The 18,296-nt window shown below is 36.2% G+C and overlaps 4 protein-coding genes across 4 annotated transcripts; 3 read left to right on the top strand and 1 right to left on the bottom strand.

The window, feature by feature from the left end:
• The first annotated feature begins 311 nt into the window (after nt 1–311).
• Nucleotides 312–2,842, top strand: LOC120154169 (laccase-7-like). The gene is made up of 5 exons (XM_039165980.1): nt 312–434; nt 546–697; nt 972–1,345; nt 1,435–2,391; nt 2,662–2,842. The coding sequence occupies exons 1-5, from the start codon at nt 342–344 to the stop codon at nt 2,790–2,792; spliced, it is 1,707 nt and encodes a 568-aa protein (XP_039021911.1). The 5' UTR covers nt 312–341; the 3' UTR covers nt 2,793–2,842.
• Nucleotides 2,843–7,025: 4,183 nt separating this feature from the next.
• Nucleotides 7,026–8,579, bottom strand: LOC120154126. The gene is made up of 4 exons (XM_039165945.1): nt 8,548–8,579; nt 7,797–7,981; nt 7,364–7,690; nt 7,026–7,204 (listed from the first exon to the last, which is right to left on the bottom strand). The coding sequence occupies exons 1-4, from the start codon at nt 8,577–8,579 to the stop codon at nt 7,026–7,028; spliced, it is 723 nt and encodes a 240-aa protein (XP_039021876.1).
• Nucleotides 8,580–9,052: 473 nt separating this feature from the next.
• LOC120154125 lies at nt 9,053–13,507 on the top strand. The gene is made up of 8 exons (XM_039165944.1): nt 9,053–9,644; nt 9,873–10,276; nt 10,519–11,007; nt 11,125–11,220; nt 11,305–12,006; nt 12,114–12,555; nt 12,830–12,958; nt 13,026–13,507. Exons 1-8 carry the CDS (start codon nt 9,053–9,055, stop codon nt 13,505–13,507), a joined length of 3,336 nt encoding a protein of 1,111 aa, XP_039021875.1.
• Nucleotides 13,508–14,188: 681 nt separating this feature from the next.
• Nucleotides 14,189–15,357, top strand: LOC120154168 (clathrin light chain 2-like). The gene is made up of 3 exons (XM_039165979.1): nt 14,189–14,646; nt 14,753–14,906; nt 15,004–15,357. The coding sequence occupies exons 1-3, from the start codon at nt 14,294–14,296 to the stop codon at nt 15,340–15,342; spliced, it is 846 nt and encodes a 281-aa protein (XP_039021910.1). The 5' UTR covers nt 14,189–14,293; the 3' UTR covers nt 15,343–15,357.
• The last annotated feature ends 2,939 nt before the right edge of the window (nt 15,358–18,296 follow it).

The following is an 18,296-nucleotide window of genomic DNA, read 5'->3' as shown; positions in this document are numbered from 1 at the left end:
CTTCAGTTATATATTGGCAAAAATCCATTGAATACATTATTTCAGAGATTGCACTGTTACTGTACATTGAAATATTATTATCACTCATATATATATATATATATATATATATATATTGCTTCACCAACCGAAATTCTATCATAATAAACGCGTCAATTTTTTAAAAGCATAAAATATTTAGCTAGTTTTGTTACGCAATTGGTTTGGCAAAGCTTCATCCTTTTTATTTATTATTTTGGATGGATGTAGTTTGACATATATATAGAGAGTGAGAAGCTCTCATTTTTCTTACCATCTCATTCTCCGGCTCTCTTCTTCTTCTTTTTTCCTCTCCCATTAAGATGGGGCGCCATGTTTTCTTGTTTGCCTGCAGTTTTCTTCTTTTTGCTGCTTCCGCAGCTTCAGCCATGGCAATAGTGGAGCACACATTCTATGTAATCTCTTTACGTAATTTAACCCATGTTTTCTTTGAAGCAAAAAGGAGTGTGTAAATGGCACGTTAATATGATTTTTACATTAGTTATTACTTTTATTTTTGTTGGCAGGTGAAGAATTTGACTATTAGTAGGCTATGCAAAAGGCACGTGATTACTGCAGTAAATGGTAGCTATCCTGGACCAACGATTCGCGTTCAAGAGGGGGACACACTAATTGTTCATGTCATTAATCTCTCACCTTACAATATGACCATTCACTGGTAAATTAATTTCTCATGAAAAAAAAAATAAGCTTAGTTTGGTTTTGGGTATATTTTATTCAACGTGGTCCATTTTAGTTAGTTTGATTGTTAGTATATAAATGATTGCACAAGTCCAGCTGCTACTGATGTGTACTACAACTAATTTTATAGTCCATTATCATTTTTAGTTATTTGTATAATATTCAGACACTTTCATGGGTTTTCAATAGCACTGCTAATACACATAAAATAATTATATGGAGTAATTAATTAGTGATTATTGATTGAGCAGGCATGGAGTGTTTCAGATTCTGAGCAACTGGGCAGATGGACCTAACATGATCACTCAATGTCCGATTCAACCCGGAAGCAAATACACATATAAATTCACAGTCACTAAACAAGAGGGAACCCTTTGGTGGCATGCTCACGTCTCGTTTCTCCGGGCCACCGTCTATGGTGCACTCATCATCAGCCCCCGAGACGGCCACTCCTATCCATTCCCTAAGCCCTACAAGGAAGTTCCCATCCTTTTAGGTGAGTTGTGGAACGCTAATGTCGTTGATGTGCAGAGACTGGCAGTTGCTACGGGCGCTTCCCCTAACCTTTCTGATGCTTTTACAATTAATGGATGGCCTGGTGACCTCTACCCATGCTCCAAACAACGTAAGTCAACGATGATTATATTTATATATAGTTGCTTGAAGTAAAAGTATTCGTTTTTGAGTATGATTTAATCTTGTTTTTCCGATCAGAAATGTACGAGCTTAAGGTATTGCAAGGGAAAACCTATCTATTACGAATTATCAATGCCGCACTCAATAGCCAGCTCTTCTACAAGATAGCCAATCATAAGTTGACGGTCGTTGCCGTTGACTCCAGTTACACCGAGCCTTACGTCACCGATGTCGTGGTAGCCAGCCCCGGTCAGACGGTCGATGTTTTGTTAACCACGGATCAGTCGGTTGGGTCATATTACATGGCCGCTAGACCATATGCAACTGCAGTTGTAGCCGGTGCACTTGTACCATTTGCTAATACCACCACAAGGGGTGTCCTCATCTATGATGGCTGTCCGTCACAAGCGACACCGCTAATGCCGGACCTCCCCGCATTCAACGACACCCCCACGGCGATTAAGTTTCACACCAGCCTCAAAGCGTTAGTCGGTGCACTTTTCTGGGTTCCGGTCCCTCTTAAGGTAGACCACGAAATGTTCGTCACCATCGGGTTGGCGTTCGCGCCCTGCCCGGCGAACACAAGTTGCAGTGGTCCAAAACTGTCGGCCAGCATGAACAATGAATCCTTCGTGGAACCTACTAGCGTCTCCCTGGGGCAAGCCTTTTACCACAACGTCAAAGGCGTTTACACCACTGATTTCCCCATCAAGCCCCCCATCAAATTCGACTACGCCAACGATACCGTTAACAACAACCTTCCGATGCTGTTCGCTCCAAAAAGTACAAAGATCACCGAGCTTAAATTCAACGCGACTGTGGAGATAATATTTCAAAACACTAATATCATCGGACCGGAGAATCATCCCATGCACCTACATGGCTTTGATTTCCATATATTGGCTCAAGGGTTTGGAAACTACAACCCTATTACTGATAGAAAGAAATTCAATTTGATTAACCCACAGATACGCAACACAGTTGCTGTGCCAGTAGGAGGATGGGCCGTCATCAGATTCGTTGCTAATAATCCAGGTTAGTTTCGCTATCATTTACTTAATTTCTTAACTTAGATTAGTCAACTCTAATTGTTAATTTAGGGTAACAGTGGAGATGAAAATGAAAGTTCAATCAATCCTTTTTTTTTTTCTTCTTTTACTGAAATAATTAGTTAATATTTAAATGTCATCTTAATAGGATATATCTCAAATAAATATATAGTGGAAGGACTAAGACTAGAATTAGACCAAGAGGTTTCTTTAAATTATTGTTCCTAATACATGATCTCAAACTGTGCATGTGCAGGTGCATGGATACTGCATTGCCACTTAGACGCGCACTTGCCGGTGGGCCTTGCCACTGCGTTCCTGGTTGAGAATGGGCCGACGCCGGAAACAATCTTGCCTCCACCGCCGGCGGATCTACCACAATGCTAGAGATAATTAATTGACAACGAAAATCGTTGTTGGAAATGTTTTTTTTATGACAATACGTACATATATATTTTTTGATTTCATTTAATTTGGATTTTTTTAATTAAAAATTATTTTGGTTTATGTTTGAATTTCACTTTCATCGTTCCAAGACAAGATAAGATATTGTGGATGTAATAATATATACATTATTCATTATACCTGTTGCCAAACGTCAAAACCTGTATTGTTTATGTTGGTAATGCTTGGTAATAAAATTGGTCCGCAATCATGTTGTAATGTTTTCCCTATTTGCGTGTCGCAGGTTCTTGTTTATTATTTATAAACGTGATCGTTGATTTCCATTGTAGACTAAAACTATATCTGAAAAAAAAAACTATAGGAGTAAAATTGTCTTTTATCCTTGGAGAAATATCAAAAATAGCATGATACTCTCGTTCTTTTTTTTTAATCACGATTATATTTTGTTCTCATTATTACTTTATAAGTTAACGAGTGAGTAATAAGTCCACATCATGGAAAACTTCAACAATTTGACAACTTCTCTAAAAACAAAATTTAATTTGAGTGTTTGACAACTTAATTATATAATAATTTGCTAATAATTTTATTATAATTAGCGTTAATATTATTCCTAGAAAAATATTAACATTAATCACGTATTAGAAAAGAAAGGAAAGATTATATAGTTTGAAAATGATAACGTTATACATCATATCACATACATCCTTTGAAAAAAAATAATTATATTGTGATATCTGAACGGTTTGACTAGATGATTACACACTAAGCATTCTAATGGATGGGGTATCGAAGGTGAACAACCATGACTACGACCGTAACAAGGACGTCACAAGATCAAATAGAGAAAAATATCACGCCTTAGCATCACGAGATTGAAGGATGTAAATATATATATATATATATATATTGTATATTCAGGATTCATTAGATAATGTGAAACTTTTTAGTTTTACACAAATTTAAAATCATTAGGTGAGTGAAATTAGAAGATTGAGATTAATAGCAGGAAATGAAAAAATATTCACCGAAAATATAAGGAATTAATCTTAATCTTTCACTTATACTCATCAAACAATCCTAAATCTGTGTAAAACTAATGTTTTTATATGATATTTTCATTTTTAATCTATTTATATAATTACATTTGTAAAGTTTTGAATTAACAAACAATTTATTATATTAACAAAAAAAACTTTTTTATATATATATAAGGAAAAGAAAAAATCTACAATGCTCGATGAGTACCTCTGAGCACCACTAATGATGAGCTCCATTGAGCACCAATAATTTAATTTATAGAAATTTAAATCCTAAATGACTTAAAGTATAATCATAGATTAGTTAAAAATCTAAAGGTAAATTATTTAAAATAAAATATTAAGTACATTATTTTTTTCATAATCTTTTTTAACAATAATTGGATCAAATACCAACCCCTAAATATTTAGGGGTTTTTAATTTAGAGGTTGGTATTTGATCCAATTGTTTTTAAAAATATTATGGAAAATAATATAATTAATATTTTATTTTTAACTAATTTATAATTATACATTCAGTCTGTAATACCCTAAATTCTGGATTAGTAGTTTGGGTTAACCCGAGATCCATAAGCCGAGCCCATTAGATCTCCTAGATTAGTTTTGACCGAGTCAAAAGGATATTGGGCTTAAGTTCGGCCCAACAGTTAAAAGTTAATGGTGGTTTTAAGTTGGAATTAAAAGGAGAGGGAACAAAAGTGTAGTTTAAGCATAGCTTATTTTAGAGGATAAAACCCCCTTATTATAGAAGGATTTTACGTGAACCAAACTTCCCAAACACTCTTCCATTTCCTATTCTCTTTATTCTTCTTTTACACTCCTAAAGTAAACAAAAAGGTAGAAGCCTTTTGAATCTCAAGCCTAGTTAGAGTCAATCAAGGTAAGAGCCTTAATCTTGCTTATTTTAAGAAATGGGATTTTAAGAAAGGTTAAGGGAATCAAATGATTAAAGTTTATTCTAGTAAATTTGAGTTGTTTGGAGCATCCTTAATCTTGTTTTAAGTCTTAGATGAGTTAGTAAGCCATTTTTCTTACCTTTGTTTAGCTAAGGAAGTGGGAGAAAGTTCCAAGGCTAGAGGTAAAGAAATGGTGACCCTTTGGAAAGGTTTTAGCAGCCAAGGAAAACAATAACACACTCACAAATTCCTCATATTGATTGTGGGTCATTAGAAATGAGTTTTAGCTTGAGAGTTGTGGTTGAAGCTTGTTGAGTAAGTTTTCATGGTAGATTCTTATTAAAGTTATTTTAGCATGTTTAAAGGCTTATTTATGACCCTTATGATTCATATAAGACTTAATAACAATTAGGAAACCTCAAAGAAAAAGATTAGGGAGTTTAAATAACTAATTTGTGCCTAAATAGGGCATGTTTAAGGGTGAGTATAGATACTGTAAGAAGTAGTATTGATAATGTTCATGTTTCAGACATAAAATCTAGAGTTGTTAAAGAACAGTATCGATTCCCCTTAAAGGTGTATTGATACTAGGGGGTTTGGTATTGAGATCGGGATTCCAGAATGCCATTTTGGTATCGGTACTCTAGGGAGTATCGATACCTAAGGTCCCAGTATCGATACTGTAAGGCCAGTACTGATACCAATGTTATGTTTTGGGCTTTAAATCGAGATAAATTATAGATGCAAGCGAGGTTTCCCAAAAGCTTTTAATTTCTTCCAAAATAAGACTACAAGTGAGAACAATAATAATGCTTAATTCAAACGTAGAAACGGGATAAGGTATGGTGAAATAAGACTAACCTTGTTTGAATGCTCGGGAAACGAGCATGACACCCAAGTTCCTTTAGAAAAGCTAGCAGTGTCAAAAGTATAAAATCAGTTTGGATATCCTTAGGGAGTGTGCAAGGCACTTTAAGCTGACTAACTAGGGCCAAGTCCTGACACTCGCAAGGGGTGGGTTAGTCGAGGGTTTTGACCGATGCAGAGATTCCGAGCAATCATCCTCGGTAGACTAGAAGGGTGTGTGGAGCTCCGAGATGCAGAACCCTCAGCCGCACCATGATGTATACCATAGAGTAGAGAGTGAGTATACAAGTATACTAACTAGTGCAATAGACTTGATAGCTTGAGCCTTTCAGTGACACACTTTTAGTATGTTCTAGTTGTTAGTGTGGCACTAAGCTAGTTAGCTCAGTGTTTGGAATTTTTTTCCTTACGCAAATTAGGTGGAGCTTTTGAGGAAGCCCTAGAGTGATCGAGGTCCAAACCAAGAGCAGATCAGAGTACGTCTCAAGTTTTGAAGGGCATGTATATTTATAAACCTTGTTGTAAAGTTGAGTCACAAACTTATTTCAGGTCGGTCCGTATTATTTTGAATGTTTATAATTATTTCAGGAGCTCCCCAATGTAAAGTTTTAATTATATTTTATGGTTGGTTTTCTTATGAAAATAGTCCTTTATAAAGTAAATTAATGAGAAAAATTTTGGTTAGCCCCTTCAGTGGTTCCGGGTAGCATCCTAGTCGGTCGACTGTGTATCATACTAATTTAGGGTGTTACAGAGTCCTTGAGGATTTTAAAATTTTATAAATTAAATTAATGATGTTGAACGATACTGATCGTTAATTGTACTAAGCGGTACTCGTCAAGCTTAGCAAACTCATCCTAAGTAAAAATAATCAATTCATAACATAAAAAAGTAAAATAAAGTTTTTCTTTGCTTTTTTTTTATTGATTTTAAGTTTATATGTTTTGAAGTGTGTAACCGATTCTATTTAATTATTTTAAAGATATAAAGTTATGAATAATTTAAATATTATATAAAAAATTAAAATCATATTTTTTATGATTTTTTTTGGGTAAAAGACGCGTAATAAGTGTAGTTATAATTGCAGGGACGAAACTAAAAGCATACTTCTATAAAAGAATGCAATAAAATGAATGATGGAAGAATTGGGTAAACTCCAGTTTATTGGGAGAGAATAGTTGTTTTATTTATAATGAGTGGAATGGAAGACATGAAAATGTCATTGTGGTCTATGAAACTCTATCCGGAAAACAATACGCAGCAGCCCTGTGATCAAACTCCACTCCTATAAACAAACCTCGATTTCTCTCTTTTCTCAGCAGTTATTCCTCAAATCAATTCACATCTCGAATCAATGCAATTCTGATGGAACTGATTATTCAATGGTAACAAAAAACCACAAATGAATTTGATCATTCCATGGAATCTGGACCTGGACCTGGAGCTGATACTGAAGCTAAAGCATCACCCTCCAACAACTCTGCTTCGATGGGACCGGGACCAGCGGCAGCCCCAGAGCTCGACATGAACTCCGCCATGGACCGCCGTGGGTTGATGAGAACAGCCTCACAAAGATCTGGCAAAAACACTCCTGCAACCAACAATCGGGATATACCATTCATTTTTATTCCGCTGATTGAATACAACATAGCTCCCACTGTGGGGGACTAAATCTCATATTAAAGCATAGCTGAGGGACCTAAACCATAATTTGACCTATAAAGAAAGAAAAGCTTGGAAAATTCAGTACCTTCACCGGCGGCCAAATTGAAAAAGAGATCGACAATGTTGGGGCAGTTGTGGGAGCAGGCAGGGGCACAAAGCTTGTTGGTGAACTGTGGCTCGAGAAGGGAATCGGATGAAATGCCAACGGCGTTCCTATCAACACCACATGCACGCACACATTGGTCGCTCTCGATATGCTCCGCCATTCGCTCCACCATCACTTCCGAAGTCCGGCATTGGTACTCTACCTTATCATCTTCATCCACCGCCGTTTCCAACAAACATCTCTTCCCCGAAGATGATATCGAAAACGCACAGACATCATGGGGCAAATCTTCGCAAACAATCTCAGCTGCAGGAATTCACAACATGAATACGATATAGTATAAGAAAAAAACGCTCACTACGTGAACATATACATATATGTAAAAGAGATGTTTCCGTCTACAATTACGTACCCAGAGAAGAATGGAGGAAGAGAGAAGAAAGGAAGAGGAAGAAAGGGAATTTGAAGGAAGGCATGGTTAAAATAGAGATGTAGGCTAATTTTCTATGGGAATTGAGTTTGAAGATAGTTGAGAATGTTTTGGTGGAGGGAATGTCAAATGTATTGTATGAAACAAAAAGGGGAATGTTACAGTTTCTATATATAGAGGAAAGCAAAAACACGGGCTTTGTTTAAAGCCTCTAGTTTGCCTTTGGACGCGTTTGACCTCTTACCAGTCTCACGGTTTGTTCGCTTCTTTCGTTTAGTTTAAGATTGTAAGAATAAGGAAACCCTGCTATGTAAACTTAAAATTTGTGAATTAAACCCGAAATTTCCACATGGTAGAGGGACTAAAACCAAATTAAACAAAAAAAATGTCGTCGTGGAACTATACCGGTCTGTGTTTCAAACTAAAGAAGCTTGGCTTTTCCCTTTCAGTTTTGGAGTGTGTTCTACGCAAACATGTGACAAGCTTTGGAATCAAAGGAATTCTTCGAATAATTGTTTTCAGTTTATTTTTTAAGAAACTCCAATAGTAGGAAAAATAAAGTGGCATATGTTTTAACGTAGGAGTTGCAGATAATATCTAATGTGAACAGCTGTTACGGCATCACAGCCTCTGAAATTAGCTTACAATAAAGGCAGTTGAAATTACATGAGCAAAAACTGTTATAATACGATAATAATTATGTTTATAAATTCTGACAACTTAAGATTCTAACCTTCCTTCGGTTTTCGTATATTTCCAGGTCATAGTGATGCTTAAAATATAAATTTATATTTGATGCAAAAAACGCCACTCTTATTTGATGAAACATAATAAAGGGACCAGAACTCCAATTTAACCAACGTAAAATGATTACTGGGGTGAACACAAAACATTGGGTCAGGCTAAAATGGGTAAACGAAGGCCCAATGGTGAAAAGCCTATAATAATAAACATTTTTAATCCACTATCTGGTTTTCTCCCTTTCTTTCGCGCAGGGGTGAACATAGAACATTGGGTCAGGCTAAAATGGGTAAACGAAGGCCCAATGGTGAAAAGCCTATAATAATAAACATTTTTAGTCCATTGGCGCACGATTAGGTTTTTCTCTGGGTGCACGTTAGCAAGGTTAAAAATTCCTGAAAACTTCGATCGTGTCTCCGGTGTTCAAGCCCTCCTCTCTCGGTGCTCTTAGTTTTCCTTCTCTCCTCGTCCGTCCTTCACTCCTTCAACGATCTCCAATGGACTGGAGAAAACTCTTTGGCTGCTCAGAGGGCCTCGATTTAGAATATCACCCACCTAGGGTTAGCGATGGGTCTATCTCCGTTCACCCTCCTCCTGAGGTCTTAGACGCTGGAATTGATGAATGGAAGCTCTCAATTGTTGGCCAATGTCTCGGTGCTGCTCCAAATCTTTCATCTATGCAACGTATCGTCAATAACCTCTGGAAAATGGCACTCGGGGGCAGTAAAACTCAGGTAAGTTTCGCAGGTAATAATCACTACATTTTTTCCTTCGATTCTGAAACTATTAGGGATTGGGTTCTCGAATCAAGACCCTGGCATATTCTCAATAAGCCCTTAATCCTTAGGAAGTGGGAACCCAACTGGAAAAGATTACATTTTGACTTATCTCGCTGCGTTAATCTTTTTAACGTTCCCCTTGAACTCTTCTCTAAAACTGGTTTGAGTTATATTGCTAGTGCCATTCGCTCCCCCCTCACAATGGATTCTGTCATCGCTGCTAAAACTCACTTGGAATTTGCTAAAGTTTGTATTGAGATTGGGGTTAATGATGTTATCCCCAAATCTATTGATGTGGTCCTTAAGGATGGTAAGTTCATCACTGTAGTGGTCGATGTGTCTTGGCTCCTTTCTTCCTGTAAAAAATGTGGTGTCTTTGGTCATAGCGATAAGAATTGTAATTACCAGAAAAATATAGCACCTGTTAAACAACAAATTTGAAAAAAGAAGGAAGTTCCTAATCCTTCTCTTCCGTCTGTTCCAGTTGTTGGAGGCATTAAACTATTGTAAGAACCTAAACCCTCTATTCCTATCCCAGTCGTAAGTGTTTCAGTTGACTCTGTGCCTAAGCCAACTGTTACATTAGCTGAAGGTTCGGTAGATTCTCCTAAATTTCATGATGTTCCTAACACAGTTCCTTACGTAAGTAAAGAATTGACTACCAATAAATCTACTGCTGGTTCTTCTGAAATTTTAAGCTATTCTCAGATTCCTAATCTTATTCGTGGTAGGGGCATACCATCAAAAAACAAATCAACCTCATCAGAATCTAACAATATATTTGACATTCTAAGTACTGTGGAAAACCCTTCTAAATTTCCTGAAAGTCAGCCTAGGAAAATTAGATCAGCTTCCTTAGGAGTTGCCAATCTTATTAATGAATTAAAGCTAAAAAAGAAAGATAAGTTAACCAAAGTTACAAAAGTTGAGTTAGAAGGTAGTGTAACTACCCTAGATTCTTCTTCATGATTTGCGTCTTTTGGAATATTAGAGGACTTAATTGTCTTCGTAAGCAAGCTAGTGTCATTAGAAGAGCTAATTCTAATAATGTTGATATTCTTTGTCTGCTTGAAACCAGAGTTAAAGTTGCCAAATCTTTGTCTATTCTTCAAAATAAATTTGCTAATTGGAATGCCTTCACTAATTATGATTTTGCGCATAATGGTTGAATTTGGATCTTATAGAGAAAGGGTATAGATTTCACTCTCTGTCATGCTTCCAAACAATGCTTAACCATTAAAGGTTTGCATTCTGGTTCCCCTTTTATCCTTACTGTTGTGTATAGTAGCAACGATGGTAGGGAAAGAAGGCTCATGTGGCAGCAACTACGGGATTTAGATAGGATCTTGGGCCATTTCCCTTGGATCATAGGCGGTGATTTCAACATCATCTTAAACTCTTATGAATCTTCTGACTTTGATCTTTTGGGTCCTTCTCCCTCCGATATGAGAGATTTTCAGGATGTTCTCTCGGATCTTGATCTTTTTTATCATCCCTTTACCGGCCCTACTTTTACTTGGAGCAATAAACAACAAATTTATTTCCTTGCTAGAAAACTAGTTAGGGTCTTTATCAACCATAATTGGATCAGTTCCTTTCGCTCTTCCCATGTCGAGTTCCTTGCTCCTGGCATTTCTGACCATTGCCTTGCCCTTCTTTGGACTCACAAAGAGGTACATGTTAATCGTCCTAAGCCTTTTAAGTTTTTTAATTTCTGGACTCTCCACTCTAATTTTCTTCCTCTAATTGAACATTCTTGGCTTATCCCTATTAAGGGCAACCCTATGCAGATTCTTTTTTCCAAGCTTAAACGCCTTAAACCTCTCCTTAAAGCCCTTAATAATTCTTTCTTTAGTGATCTCTCTTCTCGTGTTAATCTTAAAAGAGTAGATCTAGATCAGCAGTAGCTTAAAACCCTCAAAGGGAAAGCCTATTATGATTTGGAAATTCCCTTGCATAAAGAACTCAAGTTTCTTGAGGATGCTGAAGCTATGTTCCTCAAGCAAAAATCTAAGGTTCAGTGGCTCAAAAAAGGGGATAACTGTTCTAAATTCTTCCATTCTTCTGTTGCCCTTAAAAATAAAAGAGACACCATTAGACTGCTTATTGACGATTATGGCAATAGATTAGAATCTTTTGATGATATGTCCTCTGAGGTGATCAATTATTTCTCAAATATCCTTGGCTCTACTGACCCAATGGTTAAGTGTATTGATCATAATGTGCTCAAAGATCTCCTTCATTCCTCTTTGCCTGCTGACTTGGCTGCAAATCTTAGCAAAGACGTTACTAAGAATGAAATTAAAGATGGTTTCTTTAGTCAAGGAAATGACAAAGCCCCTGGCCCTGATGGTTATTCTCCCCTTTTCTTTAAAAAGTCTTGGGCTATTATTGGTGATGACACCACTGCTGCTATTTTACAATTTTTTCAGGAATCTTTTATTCTTCTTGCTTTCAATGCCACAACTATCGCTTTGATTCCTAAGATTCCTAATCCTAGTACGGTTAAAGATTTTAGACCTATTTCTTGTTGTTCTGTGGTTTATAAAGCTATTACTAAAATCCTTGCTAACAAACTGTCCATTTTAATTCCTCATCTTATCACCCTCAACCATACCGCTTTCGTGAAGGGCAGATCCATTGTTGATAACACCCTTCTTGCTCAGGAAATAGTGAGAGGATACAATAGAAAGAATATTTCTCCTCGTTGTTCAATGAAAATTAACCTCCATAAAGCCTTTGATTCTCTTAATTGGGATTTTTATCTGCTATTTTAAAGGCTATGAACCTCCCTCCTAATTTTACTTCTTGGATTGAAACTTGCTACTTGACTGCAAGCTTTTCAGTTTCTTTAAACGGGAGTCTAACTGGGTATTTTAGAGGAGCAAGAGGTGTTAGGCAAGGGGATCCCCTATCCCCTTACTTATTTGTTCTTTCTATGAATATTCTATCCAAGCTCTTGAATCTGGGTGCGTCTAAAGGCCTTTTCAGTTATCATCCCAAATGCAAGCGCATTGGTCTTACTCACCTCTCCTTCGCTGATGATCTTTTAATTTTCTGCAAAGGTTCTGTTGACTCTATCATCGGAGTCACCTCTGTTCTTGATACTTTTTATGAAATTTCTGGCCTTAAATTAAATGCTTCAAAATGTGAACTCTTTACTACTGGTGTTTCTAATTCCACTCTTAATGATCTGAAAATGATTACTGGTTTCAATCTTGGTAGATTGCCAATAAGGTATTTGGGCATTCCACTGGTTACTAGGGAAAATTACTGAAAAAGATTGTTTTGCTCTCATTGCCATCATTAAAAATCGTCTTCATCACTGGTCTGGTAAGACTTTAAGTTATGCAGGTAGATTAGATCTCATTAAAAATGTTTTATTTAGCATTACTAACTATTGGTGCATGCAAATTTTCTTACCGCTCTTTATCTTTAAAACGATAGAACAATTATGTTCTCAATTCTTTTGGAAAGGGGCTTATAAACCTGCAGGTGGTGCTAGAGTAAGTTGGCAGAAAATCTGCCTTCCTAAATCTGAGGGAGGTCTTGGTCTTAAAGATTTAAAAACTTGGAACAAAGCTTGCATGATGAGCCTAATAAAGAACATTCTAGCTGGTGAAGGTTCCTTGTGGGTAGCTTGGCTTAAGAGCTACAAGTTTAAAACTAATAATTTTTTTGTCTGTTTCAGTCAAACCATACATGAGCTGGAGCCTAAAACAGATTTTGATGCTTAGGACTGAAGCCTCCTCAATTCTGCCTTCTATCTCCAAGAAAATTGGTCACATTTGGAATGACATTAGGGTTAAGAACCCGAAAGTTCATTGGCAATCCATTCTTTGGTTCTCTCTTCTTATTCCCAAACATAGCATTATTTCTTGGATGACATTCCTCGACCGACTCCCCACTAAAGAGAGGCTCCATCGAATGGGGATCGTCACTGACTGTCAGTGCACATTTTGTGGTAATGGTATGGAATCTAGAAACCATTTATTTTTCGAGAGCAAGATTGCTACTGCACTGTGGTTTGCAATCTTCTCCTATTGTGGTCTTCGGTTTACCCATCATTCATGGGATGCTCTCTACGCTTGGGCAACGGTAAAGTGGAAGGGATCCTCCATTCTCTCTTTAATCATGAAACTCTCCTCGAATGCTTTGATCTACACAATCTAGAAAGAAAGAAACAAGAAGATTTTTCAATCTCAAACTTCAACGGTTAAAGCTATGTTCAGTTCGATCAAGGAAACTGTTGGATTCAAACTAAGGGGAAGGCACATTAATCGCTTACATCATGCTAATATTTCTCTTTGTAACCAATGGGGTATTATTTAACTCTATCTTTATTAGCCTTTTTGCTTTTTTGATGATCTTTGTAAATCCAAACATTGATTGTATTTTGTAGCAGTTCACTGCTCTTTGAGTTATAAAATCAAATTATCCAAAAAAAAAAAAAAGACTTCTTTCGAGCCTAAAATGGTGAAGGGTCGCCAAGGAGAGCGCGTCACGTCCAATTTTCTCGAACCCCAATCTCGTTCTTCTTATCTTGTTCAATTTTCTTTCTGATTTGGCATTTAATTGTTATGTTTAACGGGCTCTACGCTCGTGGAACTATTCTGAGATACAATGAGGTAACGGTTCTTTTTTTTTTTTTATGGGTTATCTGGTTAGTGGTCATTTCAATGGGTGTTTAAAAGCAGGCTTATGTTTTATGGTTTTTGAAAAAGGTCGAAGTCGAACCAGTATCCCAACACACACTGATTCATGACATCAGCTCAATTATTCAAAATCTAGATTCCAGCTATTTTTGGACTGCCATCTGTCAGTTCTTCGTCAACTTGAATGCCATTTTTGAGAGCCCGCGAAGAACAAGAAACACATACCGAGCGACGGAGATTCACTGAAACAGCAGCGATAGGGTAGGGTCGGTCTGGTCGGAACAAATAGAGCCTTCAAAAATCGATGTCTTCTTTTGATGATGATGGCTACTTAGGCTACGACCCTCGCCTCGCTTCCCACCAATCCCAGTCCTTCGACGCCGACTCGGTCAAGGACTCGGTAGCTGATCCCCCTCCGATGTTCAACAATCAGTCCCACGGTACTGGTGCAGATGTCGTATTCTCATCTCAATCGATGCCCGAAACACCTTCTCTACCTCCGATCTACGGTGGCGGCGGTGGACACTCTGCTTTCTCATCGGAGCAGAACGGAGAGGGAGTCAACGGAGATCATTCTGGAGGATCGGATGGGCCGACCTTGCCTCCACCAGCTGAGATGGAGCCAGAAGAAGGCTCTGCTTTGAGAGAGTGGCGCAGGTAAGCTTACGATTAACTCAACTTTTTATATAAATATGGAAGACTTTTTATCCTTTATTATATTTTTAAAAGGGACGCTACTGAGATTGGATTGATTGATTCGCAGAAAGAACCTGATCCGACTGCAGGAGAAGGATAAGAAGGAGAAGGAGATGGTGGAGCAAATAATAAAGGAAGCAGATGAGTACAAAGCTGAATTCTATAAGAAGATAAGTATAGCTGCAGAAAACAACAGAACATCCAACAGAAACAAGGAGAAGGTGATGGATCAAAATCATAATTCTCGTACCCCCATGTGTTTGTTCCATTGAATTTACTCTATCCATCAAGTTCATATTTTGGATGGTATATTGGCAGATATACGTAGAAAACCGGGAGAAGTTCCATGGCGAGGCGGAGAAAAATTACTGGAAAGCAATTGCAGAGCTCGTCCCTCACGAGTTGCCGACTATAGAGAAGGGAAAGAAGGATAAAGAAAAGCAACCTTCCATCGTTGTGATCCAGGGACCTAAGCCCGGAAAGCCAACTGATCTCGCAAGGATGCGAAAGATACTTGTGAAGCTCAAGCATAATCCCCCTCCCCACATGAACACAAAACCCCCACCGCCACCAGAGGCCAAGAAAGGTGCTCCCGGTGGTCCTCCTCCACCAAAGGTGGCAGCTGCAACTAATCCGGAGTCGATTGCTGCTGCCTGAGGGTCGAGAATGAAGCTGCTGATTGGTGGATCCTAGTGATCCATTTGACGAGAACATGATTGTAATATACGTTAATTAACTAGTTTGTATAATCCTTCCATTGCATTCTGTTTGTAGGTAGTTATCATCTCAAATTAGGCAACTTTGCTTTGGACATTTCTTTCGAAGCCAATATCTGGCCTAGCCATTTATAATTCCCTTACATCCAGGTTTTTGCTTGTTGGAGAAAACAAAACAAATTAAGAAAACTCGTTACATGTTAAGAGTGGGAAAATTATAAAAATAGAAAATTAAATGAATTGAAAAAAATGAAAGGAACTGATAATTATTAACTTCAATATTTGAATCTAAACATTATTTGAGTCTATAATAATAAATAAAAAAACATATATCCATAATATGAGTTACCATCTCCATCAAATAAAGGAACAGAATTTTTTACGATTACAAGAGAGTGCTTTACGTGCATAAATGGAGAGTGCAATAAAATGTTTTGAGTACATTAGTTCGACAAAATGTATTAATTATAATAATTAATTGGACATACTTATATATGTAATTGTCGAGTGCTTTTTGAAACGCATAGATTTGCCAAGAAGTGAGAAAACTTGTTGCAGGAGAAGCTCCAAGTCTGAACAAATAGGAACAAGTATAGGCGGTAGTAATAGATCGAGGGCAACTAAGAGTATTTATTTTTTTAAAAGTTTTAAATTTTTTATATATTTACATATATTATTAATAACTTATCTTTGTTTTTAAAATTTTATAAATTATTATTGATGGTGTTAGTTCAAGTAATAAGCATCTTAATATCACTTAAGCAAAGTCTCGTGTTAGAATCCTGTGTATGTAGAAAATCCTTATCATAAGACTCACCCATTAATATTAAATGTACGATCTAAATCGATCCAGATTAATTAAAGTGAAGCCTTGAAACTGAAAAATACTAAAAAAAATTACAAATTATTCTATAAAAGAAATTAAAAATTTATCACCTAAACATAAAGTTTTGATGTGCAAATGAAGTGAAGAGGAATAGTCGTTTTCCTAAACTTTAGGACGTGGGGAAGATAATAATATTGGGGATTAGATTGGGAATGAGCGGCCGCCTTCGCTGCCTCCCTACCAGCCTCTTATTAATCTGCTTATTTCTTATCCATTTTAATTATTACTATCATCATCATCAGATATATATTGTATTTGGAAAAATAAAACGAAGCCTATTTATTCAATTCACCAGTTTGTTTATTTTGTCCTTGTTTTTGGGCCACCGGTTCTCCAGACCATGTATTTATGAAATGGAATCGCTATCAAAATAATGAATCAAATAAATTTAGTCTTAATAAGGATAAAATAAAATTTCGTCCACTGATTTTTTTTCACTTTCAAATATATATAAAAAATATATTAAGAATTAAATTTATTTAAAAATAAAAATGATATGATGTAATAATAATTTTAATCCTCAAAACTTATACTACCTTCTATCAAATGGATCATAATTCAAAAAATCTTTAATATTTAAAAATTATATCAATTTGATCCAACATAAAATTCCAAATTCTCTCTCCTATATCTTGGTCATCATCACTGCATGTTTGTTCACTCGTCGTCACTGGCTCTCCACACTGATCATACACCCCTCGCCAATCCCTTACCGCATCGTTTAGGCCTTACAACCACCAGATTCAGATGCACCTTATGCGAGTTATTGGGTTGATTTTGAAAACTAGGTTCTCTACAGACAACCAAAAGTTTGGGCCAATAGACATCAGACGACTATAAGAGCGACTGATGGAAACGATGAAAAGGTAGTGTTCTAAGGGTTTTCGTTTGTAGAAAAACAGTGATGATGACAGATGAGGGAAACATTATTGTGATGGCGGCCATGAGCAAAACTGCGATGGAAGTCTGAGAAAAATCGTCATATAAGCAACAATGTTGTTACGATGACACCAGTAAGTAATGATGTGATGAAAGTTTGAAATAATCGTCAGATAATGAAAGAATAATAAATAAAAACGTAAAAGTTATAATGTGAACTATGAAGAATATTTAATCAACAAAGATGAAACTGAAATAAAAAAAGACACTCATACGTTAAATTTATAAATTTTAATAATTTTAAAGACAAGGTATTAAGTAATATTAAATTATTACCAAATTATATCAAATTAAAATAGAAATGAACACTACCAAGTTAGTTTTTGATAATCTGTTGATAAAGTGTTAACACAAACGAACATAAACGAACGTAAACGAATATAGTTTGTTCATGTTCGTTCATTTAAATGATAAACGAACATAAAATGAACAAAAACGAACATAAACGAATATAATAAACGAACAACACAAACACAAAAAATAAACTTATTCGAACACAACAAATTAATGTAAAAAAAAAGTAAACAACAAGAATAACAACTTAAAATTCATTAATATAACCTGCAACTTCAGAGTTAATTTGTTCGAATACGAAAAAACATACATAAATCGTAAATAAGCTATATGAACATAATAAAGTCTTAAAGTTAATTTGTTCAACAAAACAATCTTCTTGAAATCCAAACAACTTCAATAATCTTCTTGAAATCCAAACAACTTCAATAATCTTCGTAACATATTCAACTTGCCCTATGTTCGAACATAAATGAACGAACATAAACGAACATATAATCGAACGTTCACGAAGATAAATGAACGAACAAGCCCTTTGTTCGTGTTCGTTCATTTAATTATACGAACGCAAAATCTTGTTCATGTTCGTTCATTTAATAAATAAACGAACATAAACGAACTTCCCGCCGCACGGTTCATGAACGGTTCGCTGAACGTTCAGTTCATTTACAGACCTAGTTACAATAACTTAATTTGTAGTTGTACAAACCAAATGAATTTAGAAATATTATTATTATTTTTAGAATTTTTCGAACATATATTATCATATAATAATG

The sequence above is a fragment of the Hibiscus syriacus genome, unplaced genomic scaffold, assembly GCF_006381635.1.
Source record: "Hibiscus syriacus cultivar Baekdansim isolate YM2019G1 unplaced genomic scaffold, ASM638163v2 tig00111105_pilon, whole genome shotgun sequence".
NCBI classification, from domain to species: domain Eukaryota; kingdom Viridiplantae; phylum Streptophyta; class Magnoliopsida; order Malvales; family Malvaceae; genus Hibiscus; species Hibiscus syriacus.
This window is presented reverse-complemented; position numbering and strand designations above follow the sequence as displayed.